General features: G+C 40.9%; 1 protein-coding gene across 12 annotated transcripts in view; it reads right to left on the bottom strand.

Annotated features, from left to right (window-relative positions):
- The window catches only part of meis2a (Meis homeobox 2a), an 82,536-nt gene that overhangs the window by 61,070 nt on the left and 7,527 nt on the right, over positions 1 to 13,939 (bottom strand). For all 12 annotated transcript variants that reach the window (XM_007257385.4, XM_007257387.4, XM_022673080.2 and 9 more), the window contains one exon: positions 8,375 to 8,489. In XM_007257385.4, coding sequence (XP_007257447.3) covers positions 8,375 to 8,489 — 115 coding nt within the window. The remainder of the gene's footprint in view (positions 1 to 8,374; positions 8,490 to 13,939) is intronic.

Raw genomic sequence — 13,939 nt, 5'->3', positions numbered from 1 at the left:
CCTGCCTGCACTACAGACCGCAGCACTCATCCACGGATTCGGCAAACGCCTGTGCTCGTTTCTCCCAGGAAGCAGGGGCTACAAGGTGGGGCTTGGACTTTAGCAGAGCCGTGGGGGGAGGAGGAGACCGGGCGGATTAGAAAGCCAAGGGAGGCAGAAGAAAGGGGGAAAGTGGAAAGGGAGCAAGGCCCATTGGACAAACACAAAAGGGCCGATGGGAGGGGGGCCCAGGAGTCAGGGTTAATTCCCAAATAAGTACACCTTAAACGGCCTGGATGAGCAGTTAGGCTGAGATTTGGAGTCTCCCTGCAGGTGTGTCTTTGAGAGCGCTGGCCTCCCTAACCTCTTTCCCTGCTCTGATGGAAGTACAGCAACAAACACGGGGCAGTGAAACACCAACACACTGACACACCATCATACACACCATCACAGACACCATCACTCCTTAGCGCTCCTACTCTTCATAAAACGAAAAACCCACACACAAACATATACACGCTTTCTCACACACACAAACATATATATACACACGCTCATAAACACTCCTGCACTTTACCGAGAAACAAATCTGGCGGAGACAGGAGTGATTGGATTATCACCCCTGAAGAATGACTTCTTAGCTGACCCCCTCAGGCACGGCTTGCTAAAACAAGACCCCAGAAAAAAATTCCAGCGCAAAACCGGTGTCTCTTTAAAGGGCCAGAGCATTGTCATGCTTGTAAAAATACAGCAGCGCTAACGGAGCAGGCTGAGCCCCCCGGGGGTGTGGTCTCAAATCCCTTTTAGCCATATTACATCAGGCCCTCTGTGTTCTACATTGCCAGGGTGACAGGGAGGGGGCTGCAGTGCACAAGCCATTCATATATCAGCTCTGTATCTCTCTCTCCCACACTCTCTTTCTCTTCAGCTATCTATTTATCTTGCTCTCTCATTTATCTCTATTTTTTCTTTTTTTCTCACTTTTTAATGACAACTAATGCATTAAAAAAGAAGAAGAAGAAGAAGAAGAAGAAGAAGATGAGTTGCAGTGAGGTAAAAAAAAAGACTTTTCCCAAAGCTGTCATAGCAGTCTAATGGGGCATAAAGGGGCATAACAGGGCATGCAGTCTTTTTAGCTGCTGCACAAATAATTTTAGTATTTTTTTCCCCCATGTTCACCAAACATTAGTTAGCACATTGGGCTGACCCACTTGCTGCTTTACGGATGAACAAGCTGGCCACGATTACAGGCCACAGGGATGAGAGACAGAAACAGAACCAGAGAGAGAGAGAGGCAGGGTGTGACCAAGCAGGGGGTAAGGAGAAAAAAATTATGTTAATAGACATACTATCACTACTGCTTTCTTTCCTTTTAATGTGTTTTCCTCCTAATCCAGTGAATCAGGCATATAAGTAAAGAGAGAGGCACAGAGAAAGAGAGAGAGAGAGAGAGAGAGAGAGAGAAAGAGAAAGAGAGAGAGAGATGATGATCATTCTGTTTAATCGCCCTCTGGAAAAAGGCCAGGCAGTCTACAAGAGAGTGTGTGTGAGAGAGAGAGAAAGAGACAGAGCAAGATAGAGCAAGAAGAAAAAAAGGATAGAGAGAATTAAGCAGAGAGTAGAGAAAGGGGGGAGAGACTGGAAGCGCAGCCCCTTGAAACATTTCGAAACAGAGAGAGAGAGAGTAGTGAGGCCTTTTCCCGTAAAGGCCTGCGAATGCTGAATCCAGCAAGAAATCTGCTCTCAGAGCGCAGTTAGATCCATTTTAAAACTATCTACATTAACTATAGTTTTCCCTATAGATTAAGCATTCGCCATGAATAATTTAGCCACTCTTATGCTAATGGGAGTCTGAGAGTATCCCCTATGTTGTTTTTCCCCCTCCAGCACAACTATTCTCGGCATTCAGAAGTCATTCTGTCCTTCCAAAACTAAGTTGGAGAAACAGATACTTGCCTGCTCACACACAGAACAGCACAACTACCAAGAAGCAAAAAACATCTTATGATATCTGTAGCTCCAGCTCTATAAAGAGCTCTGAAAAGAAAATATTTGGATATTTATTAGCAATTGACATAACATTCTGTCATAATGTCAATTATTTACTGTTCATCATTACCAGTGATGGACAAGTGTGAATATTTTTGTGCATTTTTACTAAAGTATTTCTATTTCGGTGACATTTTAATTTGACACTGCTACATTTCAATCTTAAATATCTTACTTTTACTCTAAAAGTACATTAAACACCACTTGGTTCTAGCTAATAAAATTGTTTAGTTTGAGTGTTTTGTGTTTATGATATTTTTAGTAGACATTAGTGTCTGACTACTTAATGACATTCTATTAAATAGTTGGTAAGCGGGGAGTGACACTAAAATCTTTTCACTTTAAATGAGTTGATTAGGTGTGAGTCTTGTTACAAAAAATAATAACAGGACATTAGAGCCATAACAAACCATGGTACTTTTACTTTTGATACTTATGTACTTTAAAGGCAAACACTTTTGTGCTTTTACTCAAGTAAAGGTCTAAAAGTGGGACTTCTACTTATACTGGAATAATATTTTAACTTTAACTTTTTTCAACTTTAACTCAAGTAGCACTGTGATTGTTGTTTTTGTGATTGTGTCCATATCTGATTAATAACATATTCTCTAAACCAGTAAATGACCAATCTATAAAGCTTCCTAAAAAACAACATAAGGAGAAGAGTACTAGAGGTTTTGTAGTTTGTAAATACTTCATATTTTACACTAAATTTAAGATTTCGTTCTAAAGCACCTGTTTCATCCTAAGCCTTTCAGTGGCATGAGCTGTCTCCATGTGTATTTGCTTGGCAGTGCGGTCAGATCTGCTGTTGCCGGGCTGAGTCTGGGCACTGCGTAAAAATGATCAGTCTTCCAACAGCTGGGAGTGATGGCCGTGAAACAGCAGGGACCGCTGCTGCTTTATTGTTTATCTTTTGTTTATGGGGCAGTATTCAGGTTTAATTATTCCTCTAAATTAAACTCTTAAGAGGCACAGAGAGACAGCCAGCAAACCTCAGCCACCCCCCTCCACACACACACACACACACACACACATACAGTAGTTACACATCTCACTCGCCTAACAGATTTCATTGTTAACCAGGGGCAACAACAAAGACGCAACAAGACCTCCATCTTGCGTTTATTGAAGCTGGAATTCTTATTGCACTTTATTCCCTTCCCTGTTCTCCTTCCCTGTTCATCTACAGGTCCAGCAACAGGCCGAATCAACAGGCCTTGTTCACTCAGAAACTGCTGGGTTTGTGTCCTCATCAGGAATGACCCCCTATGGTGAGGTCCACCACAATGACCCTGCCCAGAGGGGCCCTAGGCCAAGAGAGGTGGGGAGATGTAATGGCTTGCCATAAACTCAACTGCCAGTGTAAACATGCGCGCGCACACACACACACACACACACACACACACACACACACACACACACACACAGCACCTCTATACCCCATGCTCCTCGGCCTCAGTGGGATTGACAACACCAGGGGTGTCCCACTGTTGAGGAAATGTAAAACACCTATTTTATAAATGATGAAAAAAGGTCAGATGGGGACAAGCAACAGTGCTATAGTATGATATCAGTTTCAGTAAATACAGTAATTGGATCTAAACATAAACAGGCATGCTGAAACAATGTCAGTTAGGGATGGAAATGATGTCAGAATGATATTAGTATCTATAGATAATTAATTAAAAGTGATTTGGCATCAATGATTTGGTATCAGATTTGATCAAAAACTTCAACTGAAATTTGATGTATTTATCATACTCAAAAAGTGCAGAATGGTTACCTACTTCACTACGACATCTTCATATATTACAGCCCACTACATGGAGAAAAAAATTGGGACATCTACACATTACACCTGTATGAGCGTTTATGAAATTTCATTCTAAATATTTACTATATGAATATAATACCAAGTTGACCTTTTCAGCACAGCACTAGAGACTTTTATCCACTATGCTTATCATCACTCACTCGGACAGGTGTTGCTAGCTTTAATAATGGGACAGTTGTCTTGCTAAAGATTTTCCACAAAGTTGCCTCAAATCTTCACTTAGTTCAACAACAGTCAAAACTGCTCAAACAAGCTCCTGCTTTCAGTAATCTAGCTAAATAGTGACAATGTTTACTGACACTGGCTAGTGAACAACCTTCACTCACAAGCTAACACCTCACAACATATATAGGTGTGGTCGTTAACCAGTCATGCCCTGATGTAACAATTCATATCAGTGGATTTTCTACTGACATTGTCTATTATGTTACTTTCTTTAGTTTTTTTTTTGTTGTTGGTGATTTAAAATATTCACCAAAAAGAAACTCCAAACAGAAAACAGAGAAAAATGAGAGTGTTACTTCAAACCTAACCTAGAATGGTGTCTGTCGATAAGTTTTCTTTGGTCCCTTTGACTAGAATTCCTTTTTCTAGGCATTAGAGCGAGTACTGGAACTGAGAGAGCCACTGGACTTGCTCATTTGCCCCAAGGGCCAGAATTCATATTTTTTGTTTTTAAGAAGAAATTCAGCTGGAAATAAAGTAGGGCATCGAGAGACAGAGAAAAGAGAGGGAAAGAGAGAGAGAGAGCGAGCAGTGCTGCAACTGTATAATCTCAGCTGTATTAGATATGTCGATTGACTGAAGAGAGAGCACGCTCCACTCAAAACAGGGGTAATATCTCCCAAAGCTGTCTCTAATATAAATGTGCTCAAGCATTCTACAAGACTGATACTGTATATAATGAAGGAACTGTAGTAGTATGGGCTGTTATTTGTTTGTTGGAAACTGTACAGCTGAAGGTGTATGACAGCGTAATCAATGCTACTTTTCTTTCTTTTCTTAAAGAAATCAGACCTTTTTCTAGTTTTCCAGTTGTACATGACTTTTCAGCTAATATGTTTTGTTTTTCCTCACTATTTCTCTCCACATATCGCTGCTTTTCTCCACATAAATCCATAATTGGCCCGTTTTGAGTGGAGAGCTGAAACTCTTCCCGGATGAATCGGTGAGTTGCATGGGCTGCAGCTTCTCTCTATGTGCGTGGAGCCGTTTAGCTGTGAAGCTGCGTCCAGCCAGACCCGGGCAGGAGCTCGGAGTCAGCGAGCGCTTCAAGCGTTAACGTAATTGCAAGAATGTGAAAAATGAGGCGGCGGGGCTCCTGAGCGGAGCGAAAGGTCACAGCGAGCCTCACACAAAACAACTGGCTGCAGGGACAGCCTCATTAGAGCAGTAAATTGGCTGCGCTCTCTCTCTCTCTCTCTTTCTCTGTCTGTCTCTGTCTCTCTCAGTCTCTCATTCTTGTTCTCTCTAAATCTCTCTTTCTCTATCTTTCTGTCATTCACAGGAATGGAGTGTGTTTTTCTGCTGGAACACCAGTGTTTAGTGCTACTTGGGCCCTGGTCTGGCCCAAGCACTTTACACCATACCGTAACTATCTTGGCCCTTATTGATCAGCTGTTACTGGATCCGGTGCAGAGAGGAGTCGATAAGAGCTCTGTGGATTACAGGTCACTTGTACTTATGTGTGTAAGATAATCAATAGGCAGTGCATTTCTCCCTCCCTCAATGCTGTCTTTTCCCTCACTCTTGTGTTCAATCTCTTTCTACCCACCCTTGAAAGACAAATAAGGAATAGATGAGCATATGTTTGCTAAATGTTGCTAAAAATGGGGTATTTGGGGGTGTTTGGAAACACTGGGAACACATTCATTTGTAAAATGTATTGAACATTACAAACTACCACTGAGAGAAATGATTGTAAAATGATCAAACATGAATAAACAAGTTTGTACAATTCAGCAAAGTTGGGTACAGGTGCAGAAAACAATACACTAATGTAAAAAGTACTTAAATAATTGTTAAAGCTCTACATCATTCTTAATAGAGCCTTAAAGAAACAATAATAGTCAAAATACTGCATCCGTTTCTGATTTGTGAACCTGGTCAACTCAATAACTAAAAAATCATCATGTAGGCATTTCACTTTTGTTTTTTTGTTTTTTTTCTAAATAATACACTAAGGGCCTAAACCATTCCAAATTCATTCCAATAGCCTGCTAACTGTTGCCAATAGTGGTGGGAGTGGGACAATTACTTTGCCCTTGGAGCTGTGTGGAGAACCCCTAAAGCCAGCACCAACCAAGCCTGCCACCACCAACCCCATCCAGCACAGCAGGACAGTTACCAGTGATGAAACTGCTCTTGACACGAGCGAACCACAAAGGTCTGTAGTGAGGTAGTGAGTGCGGCACTGTGGTCTAGGCTGGGTTTTTAAATAGCCATCGCTCCAGACAGCCAGGCCAGGCCAGGCCAGTTGATTAAAGTCTCCAAGCTGCAGAGAGCTTCATCGATACCTTTGATTGTCTATCGGCAAAATGCTAGCTGAGATGGGACATGACACCAGTCTGGGCCGGCATGAGCAGCCCGACCCCATCTGAGCACTGCTGCTGCCTGATGAAACTCTGTGCAAACAGCTCAGGATCTGGCGGACGGTGCCCAGTGGAGAGCTCACAAGCATTTTGCCGGGAAAAGCACGGCAACAAACGAACAAGAGAGACGTGCAGGCATAATTGGAGCCACTATTGTTTTTGAGTGTTTCTAGAAACAGCTTTTGTGCTTTTTTTTCTCCCCAAAATCAGCAGTTAGCAGAAGTGCACAGGTGCAGGAGTGCACATTTAAAGATGGATAACAAAAGAAAAGAGGACTATTAGAATTTTTCACATTAATGACTGGTGTTTTGGCTGAGTGCTGTGTGTAGGTCCAGGGCCTGATGAGAACACAGTCCCTTGTGAGCTATAATTATCACTCCTGAGCTAGCAGAGGTAATGTGCTTTAAATGCTACTAAAAGCTGGAAAGTCAAATTAATTATAAGCCCTTTGTTCTGTAGTTTGCTGTACTTTAAAAAAGGTACCAATGGGAAACTGGACATGCTGTAATGTTGATGTGTGTTTGTGATATGCATGTGTGTCAATGCTGAACACTGTTCCAAAAGTTCAGTTATTTTTTTTAGTTAATCCTGTATTGTATTGACAAAAATAACAAATATAATAAAAGAAAATAAATTGACAAATTTATGCTGATACAACACTATCAGAAAAAACACGATACAACACTGTCACTGGGATGTATGCCTCTAATCAGTAGGGACATATCTGTGCTATTTTCTTTGCAGTTGTTTTGCCCAGCACAATTGGACCTGAAGGATCATGCTGTAACTTTGAGGGTTTTATCTTAGTGAACAAAAATGTACATGTACAAAATGTATTTTTTCCAACAGTGAGTCTATTTAAATGTAGTCTAGCATTAACCCCCCATTTGTTAGCAGGCTGCCCTTCTTTCAACATGTTTTATAGTTAATAAAAAGAAGAAATGTGAAATATATTGATGTATTTGTTCTTTTTGTGTATGATTGCTGTCTAACAAAAAAGTGCATTTCCATTTTGCCCTTTTTTTGACTCAACCAACATAAATGCTCCAAACTGATTTGCATATTGACATCCATTGAAAGGTTTAGCATTTTTTCTTCTTCACTGAAGTTACAAATCTGGAGATACAATTTTTGCATGACTGTGAACTGATATAAGAGAATATGTCATTAGGAGTATACTATAATTACTATTTCAAATGGGAAAAAAATATGAAAAAACAGCTCAGCATTACAGTATGATGCAACAACTGGGAAGCAGTTGCTGAAGCGGCTGTGTGAATGAGAGTGTGTGTGTGCGCGTATGTGTTTGTTTGTTTACCAGCATATTGTATACATCCATATGTGTGTGCTTGTTTGCTTGTCAAGCAGTGTATCAATTTGTACAGCCTTGTGTGCAAGAGCCTGTGGGTCTATCATCACTGTCATAACAAAAGCCCATATCTCTGAATAAGTAACATTGTATGAGAAGAAATAGTAAAGTAAAAATAATTTTTTAATACTTTTTTTCATTAATATTTTTTTATTCCTATTGATGCAGTCATTATAAAACTTTCACAGAATATACGAAAGCTAATGTTTTTTTTTTTTTTAAAGAGGATAAAAACACAAAATATGTGGAAAAAGTTTTTTTGGTGAAGACAGAAACAATATTGTATATTGGCCTATTATTATTGCTGTCAAATAAAAATGTGTGTCTTCAGTTTGCCTTTTTTATATTATTTTAAAATTCATAATAAATGGACCAATATAAATGCTGGAAAATAATAAAAATACTAAAAAACATTATCAAAAGTTAAATGTTTTTTCTCCTCCTGCTACAGTTAAATCCTGGAGATACTGGAGACATGTTTTTCATATAACAGCATCAATATGCATCTTCCTGTGTGAGTGTATGGTGTACGTATGAGCGTGTACTCACCTTGTTCACTGCTGTTGTCTCCACTTTGGGAGGCGTGTCCTCCGCTGCTCGGCCCTGGTGTGCCTGCCGAATGTGTGGAGGTGGCGTCATCGTGGTCTCTCCAAGAAGTTGGGTTCTGGCGTTTCAGTGAAGAGATCCATCCATTCCCCATCCAAACCACAAACCAGGAGCAGAGCACAGGAAGCAGCAGCGAGCGAGAGAAAAAGAGAGAGATAGACAGACAGAGAGAGCGAGAGACAGAGAGAAAGAGGGAGTGAGGAAAAGAGAAACCACATGAACGCACTGGAAACGTGAGAGGGACATGTGTGAGACTGTGGAGAGCTGTGTGGATCTCTGGCCGGCCTGTCTGAGCCCCGAGCTCGCACAAACACCCACCGAATCAACAGCTCAACATGGCTATCTTAACTTCCATAACAGCCTAGCAGGCACTCACTCCAAAATACTGCCGGCCTAACAGCTTAATTACAGCGTAAGAGTCCATCACTGCTGTATTTAATGTACCATCAGGTTCAGAGCAAGCTCAAAAGAATTGTCTAAACACATGTGGCGGAAAAATGTCAAGTTAGTTTATACCATAACCAATTGAGACTTCCGCGTCAAGTGAGAAATATGAGGCTAAAAAGTCGACATGCACCACAAGTGCCATTAATCATTAGCGCTGTCAGAATTGAAAACAAGATATGAGAGGCAGTCTCTCTTTCTCTCCCTCTCTCACTTGCTCTCTCACTCTAATCTGGCAAAGACATTGCACATAGACACAGATGCACACAGTGAAAGTCTTTCTTACTCTATCGCTCTGTCTCTTTTACACACACGCAAGCAAAAGTTATCTTGTCTGAAAGGTACAGGACCAAGCAAAATGGTGAATTTGTCGTTTCTGAGTGGCCTCTCCTCCTCACCCTTCCTGGTCATTCTCAGTGCCTGAGTGGTCGGCACAGGGAAACAGGATTTGTACAGTACAGGAAAGGCTTTATCTGTGCAAAAACGAAGGCAGGCAAGAGGTGGAATTTCCTTTGCCACTCTCAGCCAGAGAGGGACTTGCTGACCACGTCACCTCACCCACTCACACTCACATAGTACACACACAAATACAAAGAAAAAAAAAGACCCACATTATTTTTCAGTCAACATGTCACCTGCTCTGTATAAAAAGTGGCCATAGAGCCAGTCTAGCGTTGTAGCTTTGTCTCTGTAGGCCAGAGTACAGCCCCTTTGAAAAGAGCCCAAGCCAAACAAATCCGGGCCTGCACCAAGGCTTCCCACAAACCTCAGCCCACTTCTCTGCTCCCTTTTTTCCCTCCCCTCCATCACTCCCTTGCATGCACACGCAGCCTCATAAACGCAACGTATTCCCACAGAGGACAAGCACTCCTGTAAAATATCAGGAGGAGGGGAGGGAAAAAAAGGACCTGCCATTTGGTGTAAGCTCATTACAGTCGGGGCTGAACTCTTAATCTGAGTGCAATCAAGCGTGTGTCCAGCTGATTGCCCAAACGGGAAGCAGACACGCAGTGGGAAAAGAAGGCTAAGGTGTTTGCTGACCAGTGCTTGCCCACGCTGTGCGCGAGCTCTAGCTCCAGCTCCGCTCCAGCGGACCGCCCATGAGTGCAGGCCGAGGCTGCGCTCCCAGCTGTGGGCTGGAGGAAGCACACACACAGGCCTCTCAGTCCACCGTGGCCTCTTCAGCGTCAGCTGTTCACCGGATGGCGTTCAGATAAAAAGCTTGCAAACTCACCACAAGAGCACACAATAGACACAATAACTCCACACTGACTTCAAAATTTGGCCGACAAAAAACCCCAACACCGTGCCTCGACGGATGGAATATTCATCCAAGCTTGTTCTGGTCAAAAACCTGATTCAAAATCTCTTTAAATACAGCCTTCATTCTAAATGTTCCTTAAGTCATTCTCAGCAATATCACAGCAGCTAGACTGACATTTGCTCTGTCATAACACCACCATTATGTCTCCAGAGCAAATGTCATAAAAAGGGGGATGGAGAGGAGGGAGAGAAAAGGGTAAGAGGAAAAAAAAGAAAACAGTGTGTATAATGTAGTTCAGCTGAGCCAGACTCATGTACTTAGAATGTGCCGTTGTTGTTTTAAGGAAAGAAAATGACTGGGTTCCACTTCCTGAAGGTGAAACACCCACTGCCGGCAAGACAGGCCTCAAAAACACGCTCCAAAGAACAGTGCATGAAGCGAGCATCCAAAATTTAACAAACCAATATATTTAATTTTATCATCTGCAACTGTAATAAAGTGATGTCTATTATCTACATCGGTTTACTGCTTTTCAGTTTCAGTATCAAAAGTTGAGAAAAATATGTAAATAGCATATATATTATATATATTTATATATATATATATATATATATATATATATAATCATTTTAATGTTTTATTAATGTATATATATATATATATATATATATATATATTATATACTATATATATATATTAGTATATATATTAGTGTGTGTGTGTGTGTGTGTGTGTATATATATATATATATATATATATATATATATATATATATATATAGTATATGCTAATTAAATATTTTCTCAGCTTTTGATACTGAAACTGCAAAGCAGTAAACAGATATAGATAATATACACACACACAACATCTCATGTTTGTGATCATTATCATGTGACAACACTTGACACTATACATAATAAAATAAGGCTATAATACTATAAATATATTTATATCGCCCAACATAAACAAATTTGTAAAAGAAAAAAAAAAGGTATATATACATGCTTAGACTGCACAAAATAAATCTATCAAGCCTCCACAACTAAGTTTAGTATATTAGTATACAGATCCTCTTGGAGCACCCTGTCCCAAGTCACAAAAAAAGGCAACAAGCAGCATGGCTGGGTCATCCAAGGACCAAAAATCCCTAAAACACACACACACACTTATCATTCTTTAGCCCAAACAAACAAACAACTCTGATTTCCTCTGTGCTTTTTCCTACAACATAACCAATTTCACTACAGTCACATCAGACAGTGTGAATTTTCCTCACTCAGCTCCACAACAAAAGCAACAGCCTCTTTTTACTCGGGTATGAATAATGCAGCCGCCTATGTCTCTCTCTTTTTCTTTCTCTTTATTTCTATATCTCCCTCTGTCTCTCTCTCGCTCTCTCTCTGTGTATGCCACAGTCAGAGGGCCGCTCGTCACACACAGGCCTCGCAACACAACAAAACAGTTGTCAGGACTCCCCAGAGTCCATTAAAGTTCAAACAAGCTGTTAAAAAAAATAGAGAGCGAGAACGAGAGAGAGAGAGAGACTGAGACAGGGAGAGAGAGTCATCCAAATATCCCTCATCAATCTCACTGAGAAGGGCCCATCTTCTGAAAATAAATAAATAAATAAATAAGCTGTTCATGTGACTATTCCCTGTTGCTTGGGATAATTAGGAGTCAAACATGGTTCACTCTATGCTTTTCCTTAATTGTGTTAAAGAGCACTGTTACCAGGCGAAGAAGATCAGTAGCCAGCAAACAGAGAGGTGCAGCACAATTGGAGTAGATGGAAAATAAGATACAGCGAAGGCCCGTCTCTGGGGGCAGTCTTCTCTATTGGCCGGGGTTACTGACTCAAGGCTGATAATGCAAGGTGTAATTAATATAAAAGCACGAGACAATATGGGGAAAGGCTTGTAGAGCAGTAGGCCACAAGAGAACAACTAATCCATTGCTATCCACCGTCGGTCACTGACATACACCTGCCCTGCCCATCAAATCACAACTCAGACCTTTTTTTTTTTATTCTCCCCCCTTTTTCAATGTCCCTCAGAATTTCAAATAAAATTGATTTACCACTGTCACATGATTGTGTTCCCATTCCCAGGAAACTCAATGTACTTACAGAAAAATGTGTGTAAGGGCAAAGCGGGCTGAGAACGGAGTGCGCCGCAGCGAGGACGCATGCTATTATTGCTGGAAGGACTCGTAGCTACATCAAGCCCAGCATGCTGACACACACAAAACATATCGCACCATAAATCTCCAGCACCTGACATTTCAAAATGCATCCTACACTTAAAACTCCTCGCACATTTTTGGCGAATTTAACACATAATTACACAGGCCCCGTGAAAGATGTTAAAGAACAGGTTCACTTCAACCGCAGTGTATTTACAAGGCTGCCAATTATCCACCAAGAATAGAAATAAGGCATTAATTAAGTATCAAATAATTGACATTTGACAGGTCTCCTAGGTACGATGTGGGCAACAAAATGTTTTGGGGAGCAAAAAAGAAGTAAAACAGCTGTTAGATCAAGGACTACATATAACTGTAATCCAAAGCAGCGATTTGATTTAATCTAAACACATAAACATCATACCACAAGCTGCACTGATTAACTTATTAGATTTGGATTGCTCAAAGTGAAATAATACACATATTTAAAATATCCTTTTAGTCAGTGCTTTATCCTTGTGAGTGCTTGAGCATGACTAAAAACATTTTAGTTACTGACAAGTACTAACCAGGAAAATGCGACACAAATGTATCTCTTGTTTACGCTTCACAAATGTATCTATGTTGTTTACATATTATGAAATTGTTTATACTGTCAACACTGCCAAAGAACAGATCTTTGAAAAGCAAGAGATTGCAGCATACTAGAGTACACAGCAACAAGTGAGCACAGCCCGGCATGCGGGGCTCATGGGGGAGGCCTGCCAGCAGGCCTGAGCTTTCTAACACTAATCAAATAGGATATGTAGAGCCAGACATCATCCCATCACAAAACAATTGTGAGAGGTGGTGAATGCTATTGTGCACTACATCACTTGAAAGGGGGGGCAATCCTACCGGAGTACGTCTGCGCGTGCTGCTTAATTTAGAACTAAGTAAATGCACGGTTCACTGGCTTTAGAAGCCCTGTAGGCTGTATGTATGCAAACACAGAGGCCTGAAGTAGTCGATCACGGTGCAAGGACCATGTAAATAGCCTCTGTAAAAGAGACAATGCACTTTTAATTGATTTATGAATTGATTTTAATTCACTGCGTGAGGCGGCCAGCAATATTATTGCTTTGCACCTTATTTCACTCCACTGCCCTTGTGGGAAATGCTCAGTGTTAAGGAATGATGTGTAAATACAGTTGTTTTTAGGTTACCCGTGCAGAGCTTAGATAACCTACACATAACCTCAGTAGGAACTACAAGCACGAGCCGCAAGCATAGAGAGAGAAACGTGCCAAAAACACACATGCCACAATATTTTTACATAGCAATCTCTGCCGAACTAAATATGCGCTAGTGAAGAAATGATTTCGGCAGAAGGGAGGGAGGAGTGCAGCTGAAGCTTGGTGCTTGATTAAAAAATCCCATACAACTGTAGCAGCAGACACAAAGACAACTTCATTAGCACATACAATACTCTGTAATCATTCATTCATTCCTTTCCCCCCACCATATTAATTGGATGTAGAACACAGAAGAGGGAAATTTCATTTTCGTTAATTAAAACATAAAGGACTTGGTTCTGGTGACTAACACAACTACTTTTATTACTGGAGAAGACCGCACTG

This window comes from Astyanax mexicanus, chromosome 14 (assembly GCF_023375975.1).
Source record: "Astyanax mexicanus isolate ESR-SI-001 chromosome 14, AstMex3_surface, whole genome shotgun sequence".
Lineage (NCBI taxonomy): Eukaryota > Metazoa > Chordata > Actinopteri > Characiformes > Acestrorhamphidae > Astyanax > Astyanax mexicanus.
The sequence above is the reverse complement of the archived record's forward strand: the minus strand, read 5'-3'. Positions and strand labels throughout refer to the sequence as shown.